Source organism: Bacillus rossius, chromosome 1 (assembly GCF_032445375.1).
Source record: "Bacillus rossius redtenbacheri isolate Brsri chromosome 1, Brsri_v3, whole genome shotgun sequence".
Lineage (NCBI taxonomy): Eukaryota > Metazoa > Arthropoda > Insecta > Phasmatodea > Bacillidae > Bacillus > Bacillus rossius.
Window position 1 is genome coordinate 152,347,375 of NC_086330.1, and position 26,018 is coordinate 152,373,392.

A 26,018-nucleotide genomic window follows, 5' to 3' on the forward strand; every position below is an offset into this window, starting at 1 on the left:
AGCAACATAAACCCGTATATAGTCACTTTCGTAAACATTAGGGTACATAACAAACGTATTGGTGAGCGGAATGAGACTTTATGATGTTGGTACTACCCTGGAATATACTTGGTAAACTAAAATAGTCGTTGTAAAAAGTAATCAAGTTTTATTTATAACTTTTGTCTGAAACAATTTTTGATAATACAAACCAATATTGCTATGGGTTAAAAACCTGGGGTTGGAATGAGAAAATAAATAAAACTTCCCTACCCGGTACACTATCGAATACATTCTTATTTTTGAACTGTCTAAATATTAACTAAAAACTAAGAAGCCACGCTTGCACAAAGGACTTTTTTTTTACTGTCGCTTCAAGTCTCGTTGATAACGAGGCTTTATAGCACAGCGGTAGAGCCCGTGCTGGGTCACCTCAAGGGATATGGTTCAAATTTCGTCACTGGTAAATGGCGTTTACTTAAAAAATAATAATATTATATAATTTTAATGTTAAATCATCTCAATAAGGTTGTTTGTGTGTAGAAAGTTTACAGACTTATTTCAGTAGTTTAAGCAAAAACATATTTGTTTTAAAATGTTTCAGGTTAATTGAAGTATAACTTAGACATTGGCGGAATCTGTATAGTGTTAACTGTTTAGTAAATTTTAACAATATGGGCAGTCTTTAACATATTCATTTTTCGCAGTGATAGAGATTGAAACGTGTATTTTCACGAACGTTTTTAGGAATATTTAGGTTTATTGATAGGATTTGAAAACTTTATTCCTTTTTCCATGTAGAATATTGTTTCTAGATTATTTTGGTGTCCTTACTTAGTCCACTGCATAAATTTAATTTACGAAATGTATTTTTGCGGAATTATCATTTAGGACTTAACTACAGGTTTTTGGTGTGACGCACAAGGTATTTGGCGGTAAAGTTTTGATATGTTACTAACAAGCATTTATATTACCACCGTACAAAATTTTAAGCTTTGGGATAATTTTCCATATATTAAAAAATCGCTTTCGGCACAGCCTGCAGGCGTAGGTATATTTCGAAGTACCTATTTATTCTGGAAATAATTAGGATACTTCTATAAACTTCTGGAATATTTTAGGAACTTAATGTATATAACATATTTATGTTCTCTAATATTACAAAATGATCTATTAAATATTTGCTAATTTTGCATGCAGCGAAAATATTACGAATATTCTTAACTCGGTGTATCCAATATTGAATATTTTAGAACGCAGCATTGATAACGCAGAACGAATTTCAGATTATATGCCAACTAAGGTAATTGTTTAATTATTTTGACCTTCAACAATATTTTTCATCCCTTGCACTAATAACGTGGTCGTATAAATATTTGCTTTGCACACAGGACTAAGGTAATATTAAGATTGTTTAAAATAAATTCAAACGAATTTGTTCTTAACAAAATTTTGTATTGTTTTTAATTTAAACCCATGTTTTCACGGTAGTAATTCATTTAATCAAAAATTGTTTCAGCCAGAGTTTTAGATGAAGTTTAGGATTCATATAATAAATTATAACAGATGAAGGGTATAAAAATTATAAGATTTACAAACAATTTGAATATATTTAATTGTGTCTTTACTAAGGGAGCTATATTTTTTTTTGTCTTTCAACACTTGTTTTTTTTTTTTTTTTTTTCACCCCTTGCAAGTGGAAAGGTAGGTCGTATAAAACATTATTTCAGAAGATAGTTTTAGATATTATTTATGTGATTTGTAAAGAATTCGAACGGATTTAATAGTGTGTATATTAAGGGAGTTATGAATTTTTTTTGTGTTTCAACCCCTGTTATTTTCCCTCCTTGCAGTAATGGTTGGTCATATAAAAAATAAGTTCGGACGAAAGTTGTAAATAATATATCTAGGTAATCAAATAATCCAGTTAACTGCTAGTATGTATGAATTTGGTATAACTTTTAATAGTAGTAGTGTTGTAAACGTGTACATTGTAGTTGTAAAGATTACTTCCATGTGGTAAACCATATACTGCAATGAACTTACCGATTAAATTAGTCTACATCTGTGCATACTTTTAACTAAACACGGGTGGAAGATGATTTGAAATGTTTACATGTGTTCCAGATTACTCCTGTGCACTTGTAGGCGATATTCTTCTTCAAGGTCACCTCTACATCACGAAGAACTACTTTGCTTTCTACTCTAACGTATTTGGATACATCACCAAGGTACAGTGACAGCGTTTGTTTGTGTTAACGCTGTGTAGCCTATGGCATGTTCAGAGGTGGCGTTTAGATTGTTACGTTCGTATTTTGATATGGGTTAGTGTTAAGAATTCTCGCCTTCCACCAAGACGTTCGTGGTTCCATTCCTGACATGATTAAACTGTGATTTGTTATAAATGAGTTACATGATGGACAAGGCGTATGCTTGAAAAAAGGGGGGGTGGAGTGGGTAAGTGGGGCTATATCCTATCGAAATCCTAAAATACCTATCATTTCTACAAACAAAGGGAAATAATTTAAAGCCAAACAGCGGGCAAGGCTGGGTTTTACCCCCGTCATCTCCACCACTGGAAATAAATTCTGCGTATGCTCCTGGTAATAGGCACCCCCGTTTCCTCCCTCTTCCCATACTGCCAGTGCTCATTTATATTACTCATCATCATTGATAACCACAATAGTGACCGACGCTAATTTCGTAAGTTGATTGATTAATTAATTCATTCATTCTACCTTATCCTTGATTGGATGGTGGGAAGGTAGAGAATTAATTTTATAAATGATAATTTGAAAATAAAATTGATTTGGTAAAATAGTGCCATTATACAAAAATACGGGGCTTTCTATTTTTGCGAGTATGTACTGTTAAATTACTTCATATACTAAAATTTTCTGATTGTTTTTTTTTTTTAATTTCTTAAGTCAAGTCTTGAAATGTTTTAGGCCGGTAGCATGTGTTCATTAGATGCAGGGGAGGAGAGAAATGATACTGTACCTCGTAACCAAGCGAGCCTATAAGTTACTAGTTAAAAAAAAAAAAATTCTTTAAATGAGACTGATTTCCCATCAACAACCAAATGCGATTGGCAGATAATAATGAACTTACGATGATTATCTTCCACTTGAGGCACTGTCGCCAACAGCCACATGTACGTAAAATTTTATCTTAACTTTTGTCTTTTAGGCGTAGGGTCTTAGAACTACCGCTAAATTCTTATTAAAAAAAATTGAGCTGCGATATTATAGTTCGGTATGAAACCAACTTCTATTGGCAATAACGACAAAATTAGTCAAATTTTGAATTAATATTTCGTTTGGTTGTGAGGTGAAGGATTGGCTTTTTTTATTTGTGGTATTGTCATCGTAAACTGTTATAAATTAGAATAAATTTACGGACTTTTCCAACGAAGAATGCATAAGAAATAAACGAAGAGTTTTTCGTAATTTGAGATAACTGGATCTTCGTAGCCGTAATACATCATTCGGATTCTGTTTTTTTTTTCTGTACCAACGTAGTAGAAATAAGTGTTTTATTTTGTATGAGTCTTAGCCAGTTCTTGTACCAAGATTATGGTGGATACATGTTCAAATTTGCACCCATAAATGTACGAAGATCCCTGGATAATTAGTGACCGGCGTCCTTCGTGAGATGCAAGCTAAAAGTTGCGGACAGCGTGGCTGCGGTTGCGGACGGGCAGGCGGGGGCTGTGCGCAGGTCCTCATCCCCACCGTGTCCGTGCTGAAGATCAGCAAGGAGAAGACTGCGAGGATCATCCCCAACGCCGTGGGCGTGGCCACGGAGGACGAGAAGCACGTGTTCGGCTCGCTGCTGTCCAGGGACTCCACCTACCGCTTCATGGTGCAAGTGTGGAAGGCCGCCGTGAACGCCGGCCCGGAGATAGCCCTGCCCAGCAAGGTGCGAAACCAGTTGCAAACAAGTGGGTTGTCATACTACAACTTTGCGCAACACATGGCTATGGTTATTTTTGCATATATGGAATGCGTTTTTAGAGACAATAATTTTTTTAAAACCGTGGGAAAAATAATCGAATATTCAGTCATTGGATTTAATTTTGTGGTATTATGCTTATTAATGTGCGCAGTGAATACTGGAAAGCTATTCAGGGAACGTTTTGCAATATATTTCAACTGTTGGGGTACTTGGAAAACACGAAAACAGAAATGTCCGAGTAGGAATACAAACTGCGAACACTATTTTCTAGTGATACATATGTTTTTTATGTAAATTTAAAAATTTACAAATATCTAAATTGACATAAATATTTCGGTTACATTTACAAAAAAAGACAGTGTGCGCCGCGTTCCGTACAGTTCCCGTCGGCCGGGTGCTGGTCTTTGCTGGGAGAATCTCAGAACTACATTGAAATTTATAAGCTTGTTCAGTGTGTTTAAAACATCTATGAAGTTATCCGTTCAACTTTATTTTGATGGAGAAAATCGGAAGCCATATTCCTTCCAGTATTCCCGCTTGCAACTCTGTTGTCAAATATAGTTAGAGAGGAAACTTCTTGCAGTGTGACAAGGCTTGTACACTAGTCGCTCGCGTGGAGTAACCAGCTAGTATTTCTTTCTGACGTCACAGGCTGGAGACTGTTAATAAACCTTTTATACCATAACAACGTAGAAAGGTTTGGGAGTAGATTTTAGTTATACCCTACCATGTCGAAAAATATTTCGGTGAGGATTTCGGCGACGGACACAGCTTAGATTTTTCGAAAAAGGGGGGGGGGGGGGGGTGGAGGTAAACCAGATAAACAGATGTTTTTGGGTGGTAAGAAATTTTTGGATTGTAATAGATAGAGAGCATTATGCTATATTAATGCATTTCTGACGTCTTGCAAAGTAATATTATTTTATATCTCCAGTTATTTTTAGTTTCGGGAGATTGTGGGGGAATGGCGGGGGGCAATAACCCCCATCGCAACCCACCTGCCCCCCAGCTCCAATAGGACCGCCACTGCGAGTACCGGAGTTTTCGGGACTTTGTTGGATAAAGATTTGAATCCTGTAGATAATGTGTTTTCAGCGAAATTTATGAAATTTATCAACACAACAGTGGTTTTAAGTTACGACATACAAATAATCAGGTCACTTGGAACAATTATATTTTCCAGTTATTTTCACTTGTAACGAATTACGTTTGAGAAAAGGAAATTTAAATATAAATGTAATCATTGCATTGAAGTAATCGTTAACTTCTTAATAAGTACATATCTACACATGTTTGTTTCCAAAATGTCTATTCCAATTCAATAACAAGACAAGTAAATTAAATGGCTATTTTACACGATCAAAGTTTGCTTTGAATCACATCCCGTGTCTATTTATTTAAATCCTTTTGAATAGCACATGAATTCAGTGAGACATCATTAACTGCAACCGTCCTTTGGTTCCAGAAATTTAATATTAAGATATCTTAAAATATTTTTTGTTTCTGACTGATTTGAAATTTTTTGAATGTGATTTTGCAGTATTTATTTTTAGTTTCTGTAGCGTTTTCGCTGCATTCCAATTTAGAGAAATGACTTTAAGACATATTTGCTGCAATAAAAGAAAACCATCTAAATAAATGCTCCCTCATGAATTTATGATTCTGCAAGTGTACATGTTAGTGTAAGTGTATTTAAGATTTGATTAATTCTCCAGGTATAATCAATAAATGCATCATCACCTTATTCTTTAAGGCACTGGCCTTCAACTGACGTCAAATTTTTTTCAGTTTTTAAAAGTACTTATTAGACACTGAAAATAGCATTAACGTCCATTTTTTTAGGGTTATTCCCTACACAATATGTAATCTTATGGCAAGCATGTTATATGAATTGAATTATACTTACAATGCAAGCTTGACACATCAAGCTTGATTCAAGCTTTATTTGAACCATGAACCATTGCCGCAATCTTGCAGGCTTGCCATGGCAAGCTTGATTCAAGTTTGTTGTGGCAGGCTTGCTGCAAGCTTATCATGTGTTAATTACTTAGCTTAATTCAAGCTAGTTTCAAGCTTGATTCTAGCCTACTTTGCTATCTGGGTTGCTACATAAAGTAAATAATTTGAAAAGGTACTTTATATATATAGTATTGGGTGCTGGTAGCCGCCTTCTGTATAAAGGACTGAGACTGAGCTTTGGTAACAAATCTTGATGTATTAATTTAAAAGTAATTTTTAAAGCATTGCTATAATTTGCCTTGCAATTTAACGTTGGCAGTTGGAACAGCAGTATTTGGCTTTATAGTTCTGAGTATTTTTATGTGATTATGGTGAGGCGTGTTGCAGGAAATGGACTCCGTGAGTGGCGACATTCCGTTGAACGACGACGATGACGATTCGTCGACCGGCAGCGAGCACTCCTGTCCCCCCACGCCCCTCGAGATCGCCACGGAAATCAGCCATTCCGAAAGTAAGGTTCATATATGTATACTCCATTCTTACTTGAGGTCCTAAAGAGGGCCCTTGCATGGTGCTTCTCGGTCTCGCACACCATGGCTGTATCCGAACACATAAGGACGCGTCCACAGCACATACGTCCATACATCTCTTAGAAAATGCAGCCACAATGTAAAGGATGCATGTTTAATGGATGGACAGTATCCGAATACTTTTACTGCTAGCACCACCTGTTGATAATTTCGAGTTGATATCTACGAATATTCAGCAAAACGTAAATAACGACGACCCATAAATAAATATATAAATATATAAATATAAATAAATATAAATATATATATAATAAATATATAAATATATATTATATAGCCTAGCAGTTATAAGTGTTAGTGATCAAATTAAAAAGTTTATTATGAATTGCAAATTATTCTAAAGACTTAGAATGAAAAATAAATACACCTATAAGTTTAAAGTTCTACTTTCGGCAATTTTTATTAACGTTTTCATTTGTCTCTTATTTCATTTATCTCTTACACTTATAACATTTTAAACAAACCATATGCCAAAAAAGAATTAACTAGTATTATGTACAGACAAAATAAAACACGATTCCAAAGCTAATGGATATAGGGATGCTTTAGTGGATGTGAGTGCCACATCCCTAGACATCTCGATTTAGTGGACAGATGAAGGTATGCATCGGCATCTCTAGTGAAAATTTGGAAAATGGCCTCATCCACTGCGATGCACTTAGCTAAGGGATCCATTACGCTAGTTTTCGGATACAGCTCATGTCACTTATTTAATTTTCTTGCCATTGTTGATGTTAAGACTGGTTGACAAGGTACGAGTATGCTCGGATCGAGCTAGCTCTTTTCGTTCAGGCCCAGTTCATTCGGGCCTAGTTCACTCTGAGTAGTGTTAACATGCTAGCACACACTGATTGAATTTTTGGTCGTGAATTGTGAGTTTGAGGTTATGATCGTGATGAACTCTTGGCACAAGTTATTCATAATCGTCTATTATAGCGAATATTGTGCGGAAAGAACTATTGTGTGTTGTCGACATGCTTATTGAGGAAGAACATGATCCTAGGTATTGGTTAAGGATACCTGAAGGAATAGTTTCAACCCGGAAATGGTTTTTAAGAAGAAAACATTTTGGAGCTTCAGAAAATTTTCTCAAAGAGGTTGAACAGTTTAGAAATCTTTTAGTATTATTGAAACCAAAAATTCTGAAAGCAGGTACTAATAAGAGAGCCGCTTTACCAGTAGGACTAAAACTGAAAATTGTGCTACGGTATCTTGCTACAGGTGATTGTCTTAGAACTCTTAAAGGCCTTTACAGAGTCCCCAAAAAGCACAATTGCAAAGTTTTTACGGACGGCTATTAATGCTATATTTGATGCCCTCAAGATTATTTAAAGGTATAAAACAATTTAGGCTTTTTAACATTTGAAACATTTATTAATAAGATTTTACAAAATGAACGAATTTGATAGGACACTGTTGTTCAAATTTGTTTTTAAAACTAATGAAATAGTTTACTAGTAGTAGGTTACTAGTTAATGTCAAATCCACCAACATGTTTCACTGCCTCTTTTACGATGTCCAACTCATGTGAAGTTCCTCCTCAATGTTTGATGTCAGGTTTCCAGATTATGTATCACTTGTAATAATAAACAGGGTATTATCATCGTAGTTAGAAGTTGAAGGTCCAATACTATAAGATAACGTACTGCTGCTGGTGGTAAAGAATTGTGACCTTGTAAATACTTAGTGTGCTTGTTCTGAATTAAGGTCTTAATTTCACTCTGGCTCTGCAAAGCGGCAACAAGGTGGAGTTGACGTAGCTGACATGCCATGTTTTGGGCAAAGTGGGAGAATTCATCCTGTTTGTCCCCATTTTTAACACATCCTATTTTATAGACTGTAGGGTGTTTACTGTTTCTTGGATATTATCGAGAATGTTGGCCTGATTAAGTTTTCTTTTTCTTACCTCTACTTCTGTAGTCTCTGTATGAGCATCGGGTATTGTAGCACGAACGTGGTCAAGGTCTTTCAAGTTGTAAGAGGTAGTCATTGATTCAGCAGCATGCTGTTGACTGATAGCTTCTGCAGCATTTACTTCTGCATTTTCCTGTTCGGGCTCCTCTACCTTGTGGTTTGCATTCGACTTCTACAAGAACATGAATACTATTACAATATTGTTATACCCTTCTCATTACTCAAGTGGAACAGCGCTCCTTTCTTGCTTACGTATAATGACATTTGTAATTGGTTCGTGAGGTAACTGTAATTGCTTTAAGTTTCCAATAGTAAAATGTCAGCAAGGATACTTTGGCTGCATGTAAACATTGTTCTTGACTACATTTAATTACTAAAACACCAGGTTCAGTAAACTCAAAATTTAGTACATTAAATTATAATTGAATTGAATTTTACTACACGCAGGCCGGCCGCGGATACTTTGATAATTACTTTACAGATTACATATATTTTAAAGCAAGTTGCACAAACAAGGTTTCAGAGTAATAAAATAAAAAAAAATAAACAACTTTCCATTATTTTGGATTGACAAGTACTTTTCATTACTATATTTTATACTTTTTTTCTTTAAATGGTAGTTGAATAGTTTGAAAATTGTTCGTAGAGAATTTAAAACTTTAAGATTTCTTATATTGTGTCTTCCAAACATAGACTTAGCTGCATGCGGAGTGCTGATATCCGAACGGCGAGGCGTGACAGGGCGGATAGCGGACTAAAGTTGACATCACGATGCGTGGAATTTAGATTGCCGAAATCAGGAACTCAGTGCGGGTAGATGTGGTTGTCTACCCATCACTGGGGATGGAAAACCCCACTGTGAAAACAAAAGTTAGCACAGTGTTATTAAGTGGTTATGGCCAGCGGAAAAGTTCTCGGCCACAAAGGGCTCAAGAAAACAGGAAATAAAAAAAGGACACTAAAATCTCTACTCACAAAATTGTGGGGTAGGTCGGTGGTCCTACTATCTATCCGTGTGATGGTAGACGACCACTAGCGCGGTTTCACGCACTTAATTCACCAGAAAAACACTAACACTAATATGATGTAGTCTAAACTTTAACATAGTAAGGGGGTTTTCCCCTGGTCGTCGCGACTACATCATATAATCTTTGATGTCCGACTTCTCAGGAGGAGAGACGCGGTTGCGGTAGAAGTAGCGCGGCAGATGTAGGATGCTCCCTGTACCACAGTTGATTGACGACTCCCTTGTAATAGGTTTGGGGGCCTATTAGGGGTTGAGGGAGGCCAGAACCTGGCATGGACTGGGGTTTACGTGAATGGAGCAGATTAGGTATGCAAGGCAAATTGTATCAGGTACACAGACATTTTATTCAAAATTCAAATCATAACATTAGGTTACTGATGAGGTAAAGTGAATACAATTTAGGCAAGGCTAAATACAAAAATCAAAAACAATGATTTTAGACAAAACGGGTTTGTTTACAACAAGCTTCGAAGGTAAGCCGGCTACACCGTAAGCGATCCCATCATACAACGCGCAGTTGACGCGAAGCAAAAGCAGTGCCAAGTATGCAGTTAAATTCAGACATTTTACGTTTTACAAACTGCTGCAAGGTGCAGTTACAATTAAACAATTAAAGAAAGAAGTTACATTATTTACGTTTTACAAAACTACTGCAAATTGCAGTTACAATTGAAGAAAGACGTTACATTATTTACGTTTTTCAAAACTACTGCAAAGTGCAGTTACAATTACAGAGGGAATTTACATTAATAAGAAATAATCAAATACGTGCGACGACGTCTCAGGGGGAGACAGTTACCAATAAAAACGAAGTTGACAATGAAGTTACGTTAATGCATTAATCCAAACTAAACAATTTTCAAGGTGGTGGCCGAAAAGGAATTTAGACAGACCAATTCAAGAATAAATGACGCTACATTAAGGTAAGGGCCACCGCCTCACAGACAACTCAAACCAACTTACATTTTCCCCTGAGGTCGCAAACCCACGTAGTTCAAACTGAACCTAACGGACTACATGCTAGTAGATTACAACAGATCAGCTACTGCTGACAACCGAGCCTCACTAAAACCAGAAGCAAGAAAGAGGCTCCTGACATGGTTGCAGCTCAATTTATAAGATCGCACCGCAGCGCGCGCATGCGCCAATCAAGGAGGGGGTGGTGAACGAGTAGACATAGAACAACCACTAGGAGGGGGGAAAAGGAGTGAGAAGGAGGAGGGGAGCGGAGTGCCGGAGGCCGATGCGGCGCGCGCAGTTCAAACCGCTACACCCTCTACTTGAGAGAGTCCCTTAGTTGTTGCATGGGCTCGAAACCGAAAAGTGGGGAGGGGGGAAGAGAGAAACAGAGTGGGCGGAGCTAAGTGGGCCATGGGAGGAAAAGTGCCTTGGGATTGGTCAGGGCTTGTGGGTGTCATAGTGCCACAAGAAAAAAACTCTCTCTACGGCAGCACCATCTTTAGTTGGCACGGGCGCCTTGAGATAGTGCACCAAGCGGTGATGTTGCTGTAAGCCGTCTAAGGCAAAGGGGAATTGGAAGGTGGTGCTCACTGGCGGGAGAAACTGACATTAGCATGTTTAGTTTCGGTTGTGCTCGAGAGATCGCGCACAAGCCTCGTGCGTGGAGCGCAACCATAGACGTGGCTTGTTCCCAGGGCCGCAACTAGGGGGGAGCAAGCGGGGCATACGCCCTGGGCGCAAAGCTGCGGGGGCGCCGAAATCGCTTGCATTGTAATTCCTACTACAACTGGTAACTGGTAAAAAGTTTTTTTAACTTGCATGCCAGGAATGTCTAATCTGATTTACAATATAATGTCTCAACATATTTATTTTAAAATACTCTGAGAAAAATGTTAAGTTCATCATTAACATAAAAAATTGTAAAGGGATAAGTTAGAATGTTTTAATGCGTCCTCTATACGATCGAATACAGTACAATGTTGTCAGAGAGGGTGGTACCACTGGCTGTGAGGAAGCAGTGGCGATGGAATAGTGAATGCCTAAAATCCCGGTTTCAGTCTCTTCAAGCAATTAATGACAAGTTTAGCTTTTTAAATGGGAATAACATCTACAAAATGGAAGTTAAAGATTTTAAGACTGCAGCCAAATGGTTGTCTGAAACATACAAAGATGACATCAATGGAGAAGAAATAGTTCAAGAAATGGAATGTTTTAAACATCACACCTTGGCAGTTGATGACACTATGAAAACAGCATCTGCAGCGACTCTCTTGAAGCTCATTCACGAACATAGAATTGAAGAAGGATATCCAAACCTGACCACAGCCCTAAAGATATTTCTTACTCTTCCTGTAACAGTGTTCAGGCGAAAGAAGTTTCAGCAAATTGAAAATTGTAAAAAATTATTTAAGTAATAGTATGAGTCAAGACAGACTGTCGAATTTGAGCATTATTTCCATAGAACACAAGAGACCATCCTCTATTTGCTGTGCTGGTATCATCAAAATCTTTGCTGCAAGAAGGTCTCGCAAGTTGAATTTTAATCTTTAAAAAACATTTATGACGACAATTTAATGAACAAGTCTAGTGATTATACGGACTACTTTATGGACATAGTGGGTTCATGCATTGAAGTTACAGTAGCACAGAAACTGTTACATGTAGTTATGGACCATTTTTCCGTGGGAGGGCCCCCGGACCCCCCGCTTTATTGGTATGGTATGTGCAAAAAATATGTTGGGGGGGGGGGGGGCGCATGAATCCATTCATGCCCCGGGTGCCAGAGACTCTAGTTGCGGCCCTGCTTGTTCCTAAAGGAGAGGAGGGCTTGACGAGGGAAAGGGCATGGTCCATGCCTCGGTCATGGTTCCTGGAAGCATAGCAGAAAATCTAAGAGGGCCAGGGGGGCGGGGAAGTGCTTGTTTTATGTCGAGACCAACACATCCTCTTTGCTCGCCAGGGCCTCGAGCCTGGGAAAGCGAGCTAGGCTCGCCTGACGAGGCAGGTACCCCGGCGTGAGAAACAAGGTGGGAGGCACGTTAGGCAGGGAGAGTTATCATGCGTGTTCCTGGATGCAGGCGAGATAAAATTGACTCGGCTAGCCTGCGCTGCGTGTAAGCGTCTGCGTGTGTCTGCTGAGACGTTGAGACTCTCTAAGGGCCGGTTGCACCAATAACTGTTCGGATCCGAGATCGTAAGATCTTTGTTTCAGTGTGATATCAAGTCGAATCTAAGATCCAGTGTATATGTGTTGCACCAAAGTGAACTTACGAGTTCAGACATTCGATCTCACGATCTAATTTTGGTTGGTAAAGATCGATTGTAAAATGAAAGCAAGTTTTCTATTGGCTACTGAATTCCGTCTAGTGACAGAGAATTTTCTTTAGCATGTTTGAAGTTCTTGCTGTAAATGTTGGCATCGTGATATTTACATACAAGCCTATTTGTTTACTGATTACAAACTTGTGGCAGGTTGCGAGTTGACTGTAGAGGTGTAAAAGTAACGAAAAAAAGCGTACCCGTATGTATTCGTTACTATAACAATTAGTACTCGTTACTATCGTATCGTTACGTTACTCGTTACTTCTGATACCGCATAACAAGCTATGTTATGTTGCAGCAACGAATCGAGTCGTATTGCGTACGCGTACAGTATGACGTAGCGTAAATAATAATAAATAGAATATAAACAATTAACAATATTTGATAATTAACAGTTTTTGTTAACCAAGAAACAATTAAATCTGATTAGAGCGGTTTTATTATATCATCTCTTTTAAGATAAAAAAAAAACCGTGAAAATACGCGATAATAAAAATAAAAAAAACATACATATTTCTAATTTGTAAAAAATACTTTCTTATAAATAGTAAAAAACTTGGATGACGAATTCCCAAATTATACTTTACTTAATAAACAAACATCGTTCTTTGTAACGTAAATTCGTCGAATATGCGCGCGCATGCGTAAAACATACGAAAAATGCGAGTAACGAGATGCCGCCGTGTGTAAGGTTTCGTTACGTACTCGTTACTAGATGGCGCACCCGTTACTCAGTACCGAATACATACGGTTTGCTACAGCTCTAGTTGACTGGGTTACACGCGAGTACACATGACGATGGAAAAGAAAATTTCAGTATCTAAAAAAAGTTTTTTTCTCTGAAAAAGAAAAAAATCATCCTTGTCGATTTGGTGCAAGAAAGACAGGATATTTTAGAGTATAAGAGAACTGATGGCGTGTTTTGTAAGCAGAAGGAAGAAGCTTGGCAAGAATTGGCATTATATTTTAAATAACATTATGATGACAATTACCGTACTTCGGGCATACCTAAAAACATATCGGCCTAAATTTCCTGTAAACTATTGTAACCCATCAAAATATCAATTGTAAACAAACCAGTATCTATGCAAACACGACTACAAAACACAACAAACCAACGAAAAATACACAAGATCTCGGATCCAACTGCTCTGAACCATCAATTTCGGTGGTTCAAACAGAGGTTCACCTCAATCCTCTGTTAGAAGGTGAACTCGAATGGTGCAATCCGTTTGTGTGACTATCCTGGTTCATTACCTCGTATGATCTCGGATCGACCAGCGATCTTCAATGATGCAACCGGCCCTAAGACCCACTAGTAAAGTTTTAATATGTATAGCCCTGGGTGGTATAGCTGAGAAAATAAATTTTGATGATGTGCTCTAGCTTATGGGAAAGCAAAAATATTTTAATAAATAAAAGTTGAAAAATTGAGCCAAGAAATTAGGTACTGATTTTCGGCTCACATCTTAGACCCTGCAGACAGTCGAGAGAAACCGAGGACCCGGAGGCAAATAATTTGGTCAGACAATTATTAATTATTATTTAATGTAATAGTTTCAAATCCCACAGTTAAAAAAAAAATCTGGAAAAAAAATGTAAATGTTACTGTGGAAATAACTGTAAATGTGATCTGCATGTAATGACGTTACTTGTAAGGTTTCCCATCAATTCTATTAACAATCTTTAATCAGAAGACCCCGGTAATTCCCCCCCGCTCCCCTCGCTAGCTCCGAGACTACTACGCATGAGCTACATGGTGATGGTGGGGGGGGGGGGATATCTCCAGCCACCCCGCTACGAGCGTGTGGCTGCTGTTGCCCGCAGGCTGCGCCCCGAAGCTGCCGCTGGGGCGCGTGGTGGCGGGCCACACGCTGCTGCGGCCCCCGCAGGTGGCGGCCCCCGGGGGCCAGGGGGCGGAGCCCGCGGTGGCCCGCCCCACCCTGCTGCTGCTCGTGTCCACGGCCCTGCTGGTGCTGCTGTTCCTGTCCGCCGCCCTCCTGCTGTACCGCATCGGCCGCATCCACCACCAGTTCGCCGCCAGCACCTTCCACGGCAAGGGGTGGGTTCGCAACCCATCGCGCGAGCGCGCACATGCATGCATGCATCCACAAAAGAATGGATTGTCAAAATGAATACGTGGGGGGAAACAGGAGATACTCTGGGAAAACCCACCGGCCCATCGCTACGTTTCGTCATACTTTGCCACTTGTGAATTTTATTTGATAAAGTTCTTGATGACACACTTATCTGTAGTCTGTGCTTGTTGTGATTATCCATTGTAAACGCAATACAGGAACCAAAAATATTAAAAGAAAAATATCAAACTAATTAAAACTAAAAAATTTATCCACCAACCTAACACTAATAAATAACATTTTGTTAGAAACATTTTATTAGGTGCTAATAGGAAACAAACATAATTTCCACCAGCAAAAAATCTGATTGTTTTACCTTGCATAGATGCAAACACCCATAGTCTGATAACTCTTAATTCTCACGATCAGGGGCGTATCCTGACAAATTTGGTAACGCATGCAATATAGAATACAAACAAACCCCCCCCCCCCCCCGGGGGCCCTCTCCCGGAAAATTTTGGTTTTCAGGGAGCAAAATGGTGCTGTTTAGGCAGTTTTTTTAAAAAATAATTAAACATAAAACTGGTAACAACATTAAATTTTTTGTGATAAACTTAGAGAGAAGAATTAACAAAGATATCAAATTGTCACTCACCATGTATTTACTTATAATGGAACTCGGCTCTGCGGTTTTTCCTGCAGAACTGCTCCGTGACTTCGTCGAAAAACGAGTTGCGGGCTTTCATCTGCACCAACAGATCTTTTTCTATGGACATGATGGAGAGTGCAGACAAACGACTTTGTCCTTGCGCATTTCTTGTGAATGATTTTATTCGTCTTAGTGCAGAAAACGAACGTTCTACGGATGACGATGTAGCAGGAATAGTTTAAACAATTACACACAGTTTATAGAGTTCTGGAAGTCCACTTTGGAGTTCATTTTGATACAGGAAATGGTGCATTTCTTGCACTGTCTTTCCCTCAAAATGTTTAGATGTAAACATATCACTCAATTCAGATTTCAGCCTAACAATATGAAAATTTTTTCCATAGAGTGTCCTTAATTTTTGAAATGCCTCCTCGGGGAAAACATCTGAAAATGTTGAGAATTTTTTTGAATCAAACATTTCAATGAACTTCAAATCATGCAACGATTGAAACCGAATATTCAGCTGCATGATTACTGTGTCCAAAATCTCAAGGTACATCCTCCTAAAATCGTCCTTTACAGTGGCTTCTGAGCAGTTTCCTTTTCTTTTCTTCCTTGCAGGCTCACAGTCAGATACGGTTTCAGTTTTCAATCATATTTTATCAAAACCGCAATTTCTCTTTGTGTTTAGCTTATCCTTCAGAGCTTCAACTTCTTTGCTGCAAAATGTAATGTCCAAGTATTTTGACTGCACAATGTTAAATGTAACATCTGTCAACGAAAATAACTCTCCAAATACACACAACAAGAAGTTGAACTGAAAATCCCTTAACATCATAAGAAATCCACGAGCTTCGTTAATAGCAGTTGTGTCCCAGCTTTGAATATATATACTGTATAGAAGTCGCGAGTGGATAGGATTTACTCTACGTTTTTCAGAAGCGTATGATGAGCAGCTTGGGAACTTCACCGCTGCAGTGCGCTGCCGTAACGCCCTGTATCGTCTTGGTTGTTATTTACACGTTAGAGCGCAGCGCTGTCGCCCGCTGTCATTCCCCGCACCCCTCGTCCATCATTCACTGCAGCTCAACGTCGTTCAACAGGAGGGGGAAGGGGTGTTTGAAGAGTTCGACACTTGTCCGCTAGGGACCACCACAAGTCGATGCCCTAGAGATGGTGGCGATTGCGGCGGTGAATTAACCAACTACCTCAAAACCGTATTAGAAATTTTAACCTGGGCTGGCAACTTCTATACAGTATATATATTCAAAGGTCCCAGTCTTCCGGATTTTCTAAAATGTGCTCGTACAGTTCTTCAAGTTCTACTTTATGATCAGCGGCAGTCTGAACTAAGCGACTTGAATAACTCCATCTTGTCGGTCCAAGTTTAGGAAATCTCTTCTGCACTATAGTGTCTAATAAATTGGTTCTTTTTGAGGAATGGACAAAAAAACTGACAAAGCCGCTAAGGTTAGCAAAAAACACTCTACATGCACTTATACATGAAACTGCTTGCGATAACACCAAATTCAACTTGTGGGCGTAACAATGTACAAATACAGCATGAGGAATCACTTCTCTAACTTTTGCCTGCACACCATTCAAATGTCCGGCCATGACCGCCGCACCATCATACGTCTGCGCGAACAGTTTGTCCTTACATTGAAATACTTCAAGAGTGTCTATTGCAAGTTTTGCTAGTGCCTCTGCTGACCTGTCTCCACTGACATCATGAAAGCCTACGAACCTTTCGTATACTTGCCCCTTGTACACATATCTTAACACTGTTGATAGCTGTGAAAAATTTGTTACATCACATGTTTCGTCAAGCAAAATAGCAACAAACGTTGCTTCTTTAATCTCATTTTTTATTTCCGAAATCATTACATCATTGATACTTTGAATTAAATCATTTTGAATTATTGGTGATAATCCAGTGAACACAGAGCTTGTAGACAAGTGGACTCTCAATTTGTCGTCAAACTCAGCCAACAAATGAACTAGCTCTACATTATTGCCTCGATTGTTAAAATCACTGTTTTCCCTGTGTCCTCGAAATGACAGTTCCTGTTGCCCTAAAAAGCATGTAGCTGCAGTCAGTCTCTTCAGTATTTCCCGATTCTGTTTTACAGTTTCATTGTGTTTTAAAATGCTTGCACGTTTCTGTGAATCCAGTTGCAAGTCAATCCTACTTTTGCCGAATGTACCGAGCGATATCCACGCATGTATATGAGAGACTGACTTTTCATGCCTTGAAATTGCCGTGTGCAAATTATTAAGATCTGAATAACCCCGGTCTTTACTGTTCCAGGGTGATTTTTCATTTGCAAGCAACAAACATGGCCAACAGAAGAGTTTTGTTAATGTTTCACTGCCACATTACCACACAATTTTGCTATAAAGCTCAGGATTAAATGTCCGTACAAAATTTTTAGTTTTGTTATCTGTTTTTAGATTGCTAAGCGCTGGCGTCGGGCACCCGTTTTTAACGATTTCTAACTTTTCATCAAATGAACATGATTGAAAAGGTTTATTAAAAATAGTCTCTACGACGTCATTTTTACAGTTATTCATCTTGCAAAACTACAATTTTACAACAAACTTAATTGTAAACTTATCACTAAATCACTAATCATCACACAATCTACTCCTGTTCATGCTGAATAAAATGTCACCTTCAAGCACCTGCAACCTCCCACTTGACACATAAGCTTAACACAAGCTGCGACAAGCACCCACACCGCACGCGTTAAGATTGCAGTGAAAAGGAAAAATAGTAAAATTAAGAGTTGAATTACAACTAAATGTGTCTACGAATGTTATATAATTCTAACCCAAACATTTAATTAAAAAAAAACCCGACTGAACAGACACTAAATGGACTCGTTCGCGGCCGCGCTGTGTTACTGATCAGTGAATGCAGAAGCAACTAGTGCATGCATGCGACCCCGTCTTCGCGAGAGTTGGTAGTGACGTCACATCTGGAGAGTGGCTGTTGAGAACACCACAGCGCCGTACCGCGACAATCTGAGGAACTATTACAAGTATCATTCACACTGTAGTCAATAGGTAGCGCTAATGCATTTGTTTGCCACATGTCGCACAAATCGTGAACGGAACGAGATTAGCTATAAAGAAAAGGAATAACTTAAGCAGAAAACAAATACAGAACTAAACAGCGAGATAGTGATCAATGCCACAATGCCCATAAAATATTAGTTTCATTTAGAGCATGCACTGCATGCATTGCATTCATGGAGAATACGCCCCTGCTCACGATCCTCCTTTCGTAACGAGACGTACTTAATATCTACAGTAAATAATGTGTGTTGTCTTCCTGGTGAAAACACTATCATTTTACAGCCTTACAGCAATCAGCTATTCATTGTTAATGTTGTTCTGAAATTTTTACATCATCAGATCAGGATTAATTATCTCTTGATGACATAATGATGATTCCTTTGTGTTTCTTTGAATTAAAGCTTTGTAGTCTCATGAAAAACAATACTGACCTGTATTTCAAAATATTACTGCATATAATTGCAATATTAAAATTAAAACAAGCCTTCTCAGATGTTAGTAGTATACAAAAGGGGCTCTGGCACTAGGGTCCAGGGTCCGGAGTCGGTGGAGCCGACCGACCTCTGACGTCACGACGGCCATATTGGATGATGTCACAGTTGCACTTTTCGTTACGGTCGCCATTTTGGATTGTGGTGTCACGGCGGCCATCTTGGATGACGACACCATTGCAGTATTTACTTATTTGTTATAAACAAATTTTAAAGTGTGTTAAGGGCCCCCGCCTACCCGGGCACACACATGGTGCGCAGAGCTTCAGGAAAAACAACGCAATTTGATAACTACTCAAGATATTCGAGTGGGGTCTGCTTACGAAAAGCATTTAAGAGTTCACTGAGGGCCGAATAGTACTTTTGATTTAGGATTAAGTTTTTAAACTGTATTTTTAAAGTAGTTAAAATGGCTAAAACGCATGTTTTGAAATGTATTTTAAGGCGTTAAACAGCTGGTACAGATTCTTGAAAGTACTTAAGGGACTTGCATTACACCTTTATCTTCATTTCTCCGCCATATTATGTTACGGTCACCGCTCAAATTTCACCGTTATCCTGTGACGACGAGAAGACTGCGCGCCAGTTCAGAGCCTTGCGCTTAGAGGCTATACCGCACTAGAAATACCAGCGAGCGTCGCGCTTATCATCCCGCCTCACCAACACACATACACTCCTGACGAGGCGGGCCCCTTAAACTGAATTCTTAAGACTTAAAAAAAAGGAAATAAGATTGTGTTTTGTTCACCGAGACTGTAATGTTACAAACAATTCACCTAGGTCAAGCGTCGGCAGACTGCGGCTCGCAAACCACTTGCGGCTGTTTTCGTAGTCTAGAAAATTGGGGAATCTGGTCAATTAAATTTCGGCTCCTCTCACTGGAAGTCTGCCGACCCCTGACCTAGGACGCAGACCTGAAGGAGCCCACTTGACGGTGTTGTTTGCGATGCCCTGCAGCGACGTGTACCAGGAGATCCTGCGCTGGCAGACGCAGCTGCACACCAAGTCTGCGAGCGAAGTGCAGGAGTTCCTCAGCTCGCATCTCGACCAGCTGGCCAAGGTGAGCGGCGTTGCAGTCCTAGATGGCGGGTGGTTATTTGCTTCTATCTCCTCATGGTTTGGCTCATTATTTTAAATAAACATACATTATAACCGTAGTTAAATTTTTATAAAAGTTTATATCAATTAAATTAGTCCTTATTTAATGGATTTTAAAAACTGAAAAGAAAATTTATATTTCAATGAGACCATGATAGTGTCTGCCATGTAGTTACAAGTTGGGTTTGGCTGGAGACACGCGCAGAAAATTACAATACATTCGTCTAGATAATTTTTAATATTAAGTATATTTAACTAAAAGTATCTGTAGTAAGCACAATGTCTCTAGTACAATTTGTATCCTTTTGGTTTCGAAGATCTTATCAGCATTAAAAAAAGTTCTGTATTCATACAAAAGGATTTATTGTAATTATACTGTTACTATTCTTGTCACAGGTTTACTAAAATATATATATATATTTTTTAAGTTTACAAACTTTTGTATATTTACAAATAACTTATATCAGCTGTTTTATTGTATACTAGAATATTTTATATATATCACTCAAGGAAAAGTTTGTAGCATATGTTTCCCCACATGCAAAAAAATTAAACATTTTATTTGTTTATTATTTAATAAAACATAGAGTACTTTCATCTCGTAGGTAAGTCAGTTCCTAAGGAATCGGCTATTAAAATCAATTTACAAAGTTAACGTGTGACATACAGGTAGCAGTAGGGGGATCAATGATGATTAATTTTCTGCCTGTCTTTAAAGTTTCAAATAACATTTTGTTTGCATTATTACTTAGTTTATATTTTACTGTAAAAATGATGAATCCCATTTTGTTCTTTACCTTTAAGCAATTTAGAAACATGTGTGTGTGTGTGTGTATTTGTGTGTGTTTGTTTGTGTGTGTTTGTTGTGTGTAAGTTTTTGTGTTTGTGTGTGTTTGTTTTGTAGTGACACATCTGTATATGCCTATACGTTGTTTGATAAATCGATCTTGATATTAACTATGATATTTGTTTTGTGTGTTTCAAACAAAATAATGTATCAAACTAAGTGTACTTTCCTAAGAACAATTTCTACAATTAGCTCTGAGGACTATCATAGTAAGTTTCAATGTACTCGGAATGGGCACCTTATGTTAAAGAAACATAAAAAATCACCTCAAATAATTGAAATGTAACATTACTAATTATGTATTTTTAGTGTTTCAACGTGTTTTCCATTCAATGGTTGTTGAGTCGGACAGTGTTGTTATTCAGTTGTTTGTTTTGAAAAACAAATGGCCTTTGGCGTTAGGGTTTTGTTTTTTGTTTTATTTTGGGCTGAGTAGTTGTGATCTTGGAGAGAAATGGTGGCAGATGTATTTTTGTGCATTAAAACATGAAATTGCATAACTAGTTCTGATAGTACATATTTAGTTTAGCATTAAAAGTGCAATTCCGACTTACACCAGCTTACTTAATGGAACAATGGTTTACAAAGGTATTTCCCACAGAAAATACGACATATTAAGTTGTACGTAAATAGATACAGCTTATATCAGAATTACTAATGATTCCAAGTATTGCACGATACTTTGATTACCAAAAATACAATTACAAATAAATAATTATTCAATTGTTAATCTAAAAATACATTTACTTATACTGAAACTTGTATTCTAAAATGAACATAATAGCATGCTCAAGCTTAGCTCAATTCTTGAAGAACTAGACTTCTGAGATTAGGTAAATTACTTAAATTCATGTGTACAAGTAAATTAAACATTGTGTGATTCAGCTTTTAAGATAATCTAATCTCATCAGGTTAAATAGTTATTTGAATTAGTTGGCTATGATTAGAATCAAAATTATTTGATTCAACCAAGAAGTTAACAAATTAAAAATTCATTAGAATTAAGACATTATTAAATTTAGCTTGACATCAGGACAGTGGTGCAATATTACATTTAATTACCTTTAGTGTTGTGATATTGAACAGATTTATCCAACGCACCTGAAGAATAATCTGTATCGTACAGCTTCCAGCGGCCATTAGCACTCGTCACGAACCACTATCCTATTCCGGTTCCGGGGGTTTCGGCTAGTGATTCCACGAATAAGGTTCAAGGTTGCAGTCGGCTGTAGATTGCTTTCGAGATGGTCACACGATGAAGCTTCATTCCTTCGGTTGAAGTAGTGAACTCATTCTTAACTAATGGGCTGAACGCCTGGAAGTTGTAGTTATTCTTCTAAACTGCACCATTAATCTTAATTTACTAGTTGTATTTCATTTAGTTTATTTGTAGGATAGTAGTTTATATTGTCTCTTGTCTTGAACTATAATATCGTAGCAATATTCTGGTCTTCTTACAAATTCATGCAATGATTAAAATGTTCTATTATCTTATTACGATCCATGAAATATAATAGTGAAATTCTTCATGAATTATCATGAAATTCTTTAGTAGACTCTTGTAGAACATGTATTAAATATTTCACTCATCCCTAAATAATGTTAATCACAATTAATTACAATCGTCTAAATATACTTATGACATACAGGAAGGTTTCTTATAGACTGATTTAGTTCTGGAACCTTTATTGTTGATTTCACATCAAACATAAGCTATTACAAATTATTTCCTTGCACAATCTGTTTTCTTTACAATAAAAAGATAAATATGTATAATTTTTGCACCACTTCATATTCCATCATAGATTAAATAACCATATATTTAACTATCCAAAAACATAACTAAACACCCAAAAAAAAAAATAAAAAAAAATCTCTTAACACAATTTGTTATATATCGTAGAGAACACATGAATATATAGTAATGATTACAAGTACAATTGTTTTGGCAATTCAGCTGTTGAAATATATAACAATATGTAGCTAAGTGCATCAGAATACCTTGCAGTGAGATGGAAAAAAAAACCATAATTATAATTGAATGAATTGCATTTCACTGGAACAACTGGTTACAGGGAGGGAAAAAATTTTATCGAAGTTTTAGCGTTATTTTATGAGAAATAATTTAAGCCATTTGGTACTGTGCAGCTTTGCCCAAGCTCTACTTCTGTATTCACTCTATGTGATTTGTAAACCACCCAAGAGATTGTCAGACCTGTCGGACTTGGGTGGTTCTGGGAATACCCGGACCTCCTGGTGGTTATGTCTGTGGGTGAGTCCTCATTAGAGGCTTAATTACAGATTTTTAACTGGGGTGGCAAGGCGCAAGGGGGTCCGGGGGTTCTCCCCCGGGAAATTTTAAAAAACTAGCATCAAATTGTTGGTTTTTTTTAAAGCTTTTTCAGACTATTTTCATCACAAATTAAAATCATTGCTAAAATTCTCTATTTACCCTACAATATTCATTGTTAATCACTTTAATTAATAGCAAAACCATTTGTAAAGTAGATATTTACACACAACTCAAGAGTATGCCTATTTTTAATTGATTGTGTGTTCTGCTTGATATTTTATCATGGAAGTTTGTAAGTTATTGATATTATTACTTCAAAATGGGGTGGCTAAATACTGTATTTGACAGTTGTGGGGTGGCAACTGCCACCACTTCCACCCCCGAATCACGCCCACGGCCCTCAGCCCCTCTGTCGCGCTGCACAGGTGAGGCGGTCGCTGGAAGCGCTGTCGATCCTCATCGTGGCCGAGGAAGAGGCGTCCCGGAGCCAGAGGGCGTCGTCCGACGCCCTGCTGCAGGACGGCAACAGTTAGCATTGGGCGGGCACACACGCCTGGGCGGCGTCTAGCGGGACACGAGAGACCGTCAGCATTGCCTGCTGCGCGAGGCACCTCGCCAGGTGGCAGGCGTGACTGATTCACAAACATTTCTATGCCATCAGTATTTTAAATGATATTAAGCGTGGGGAAAGAGTTGTCCAGTTCTAGCTCAAATGACAGTGTTGCACATCATCGAAGATGCAACCGATTTCAGTTTCCAGGAAACATGTGCATGTGTAGAACGTGGTGTATTTAAAAAAAAATTGTGCACGAGTGTCGTAATAAGAAAATACATATAGCGTGTGTTACAAAAGAAGCTGATGATGCATAACACTTGTTCATTCCTACCCACAACAAAATGAAAGATCAAATATTTGATCAGAAAGACTATTCTCTGTTTAGCAAGTTTGCAGACCAAAATTTTTTTGAACTTGCTTTTGCCAATAAATGTTACTGTCCCTTCTGTAGCTGGCTATGTAGCTTTCTTGATAGTGGAAAAATTGTCTTGTGTCTAGCTTCAAATAATGTAAATGCAGTGGCTGTTTTTAGAACATCCCAAAATAGATCTCATGTTTGCAAATTGGTATGATTGTTTATTTCTGTGAAGAGATCTCTGGCAGTAAAATTTCAAATTAGTCATTGAAATAGAGGTATTTATCTGTCAAATTATTTTGGCAATTTTGGAATATGCGAGCATCATATTCAATATTATGTAATTTATAGTTGTGTTTATGTTGTTTGCCTTAAGTATTGCTATGCAATATTAATATGGTAAGGCCAGAGTGTCTTGCCAACCCTAGAATATTAACACTTATTGGGGTTTCTAATAAAAATACATAAATTATGCTTCCATGTTTTTTTGTTCCTTAAATACTGGTATAATATCACCTTCATATTTTATTTTTATACTTCCTTTCCATTACTTATTAGAACACATTAAAAAAAATGTATTATAATGTGCATTCTTACTTATATTTTGTAGTTAAAAAAAAAAAAAAAACATTTTTTAACAAGTGAGTAACATGAGTTTTATAATGTGTTTTCTCACTGTTTAAATATTTTTGCAGATGCTAACTAACCATTGAAGAAATTTGAAAGAAATTGAGGCTGTAGTCAGCATTAGAAGATAATTTATTACTTATCAATATACATTACTGAATTAAATGTAAAATTCAATCTTCAATAAGTAGTTATGTAGTAATATCTTACATAAAATGTAGAATTGGTTTCTTAACATACGTAAAAGAAATGGAATTTCAAATGAAAATAATATTTTCATTTGCAAATTATTTTTCAAAATTCATGTTGTAGTACAAATTTTAAATGTGAAAATAAGTAACAATATACCAATTTTAGATATAAATGATAGTTTCAAATTATCTGCTGTTATTGGCCGAAAGGTATTGGCTGTGAGCTCAAAAACAGTGAAAACTACCATCAATAAAAAATAGGGATTGTACATAAAAAAATTCATAGTTTACAATTTATTTAAAGTTATATATGTAGGTAATTAATATTCCAGAGTTCAGATGTGTCTTGAATAGTTTAGATGTATCTTGAATAGTTATAAATTAAATTCATCAAGGTAAATGTTAAAGATTTAGGTATTAAATTGGTGAGATCAAAATGCACAAATATCATTCTAAATAATTAGCTTCTCAAAAATATTTCATAAATCAACATTTGCTTTAAATGTCCACCTTGCCATTTATTACAAACATAAATTTAGTGGAATTAAATATGTACTTTATTTTCGTGAACATTATCTAGGAAATGATGGTTAAATCAAGCATTTGAGAATATTGATTCTTTGAACAATAGAGAGTTTTGAATGTGGTATGATAGTGTATATCTGTTATCTCGGCTGTGAATAAACATGAGTTACTGTAATGTATTTTTTATTACCTTTGCTTTGTTTTTTGGGATACTGTATTTCATGTACACCTAGTTGGTTTCTTGAGGTCTAGATGTAGCTCTTAAGCCTTATTAAAGGAATGCAACATTGTAAAATTTCCACTAAAAATTATAATCAAAACATTAGAGTAAAAACTAAACTGGAATTTTGTTACTGGAAGTAAATAAGTAAGTACAGAGAATATATTATATTATGAGAATATATTACATTTCAAGATAAATATTATGTAAGGACATACACAAGGAGAAAATATTAAAACAAAGGTTTGGAGGAGGTGGTTTGGGTAGCAATTAAGGTCATTCTGTTTATAACACCACCT

At 37.3% G+C, this 26,018-nt stretch overlaps 1 protein-coding gene across 1 annotated transcript in view; it reads left to right on the forward strand.

Annotated features, from left to right (window-relative positions):
• LOC134546296 (GRAM domain-containing protein 2B-like) overlaps positions 1–25,678 on the forward strand; it is a 365,293-nt gene extending 339,615 nt beyond the window's left edge. Inside the window, exons 7-12 of the mRNA XM_063389016.1 lie at positions 2,107–2,210; positions 3,700–3,900; positions 6,283–6,406; positions 14,536–14,770; positions 19,965–20,067; positions 23,671–25,678. Of these exons, the coding sequence (XP_063245086.1) occupies positions 2,107–2,210; positions 3,700–3,900; positions 6,283–6,406; positions 14,536–14,770; positions 19,965–20,067; positions 23,671–23,778 (875 nt within the window). The 3' untranslated portion in view covers positions 23,779–25,678. The remainder of the gene's footprint in view (positions 1–2,106; positions 2,211–3,699; positions 3,901–6,282; positions 6,407–14,535; positions 14,771–19,964; positions 20,068–23,670) is intronic.
• Positions 25,679–26,018: the final 340 nt, after the last annotated feature.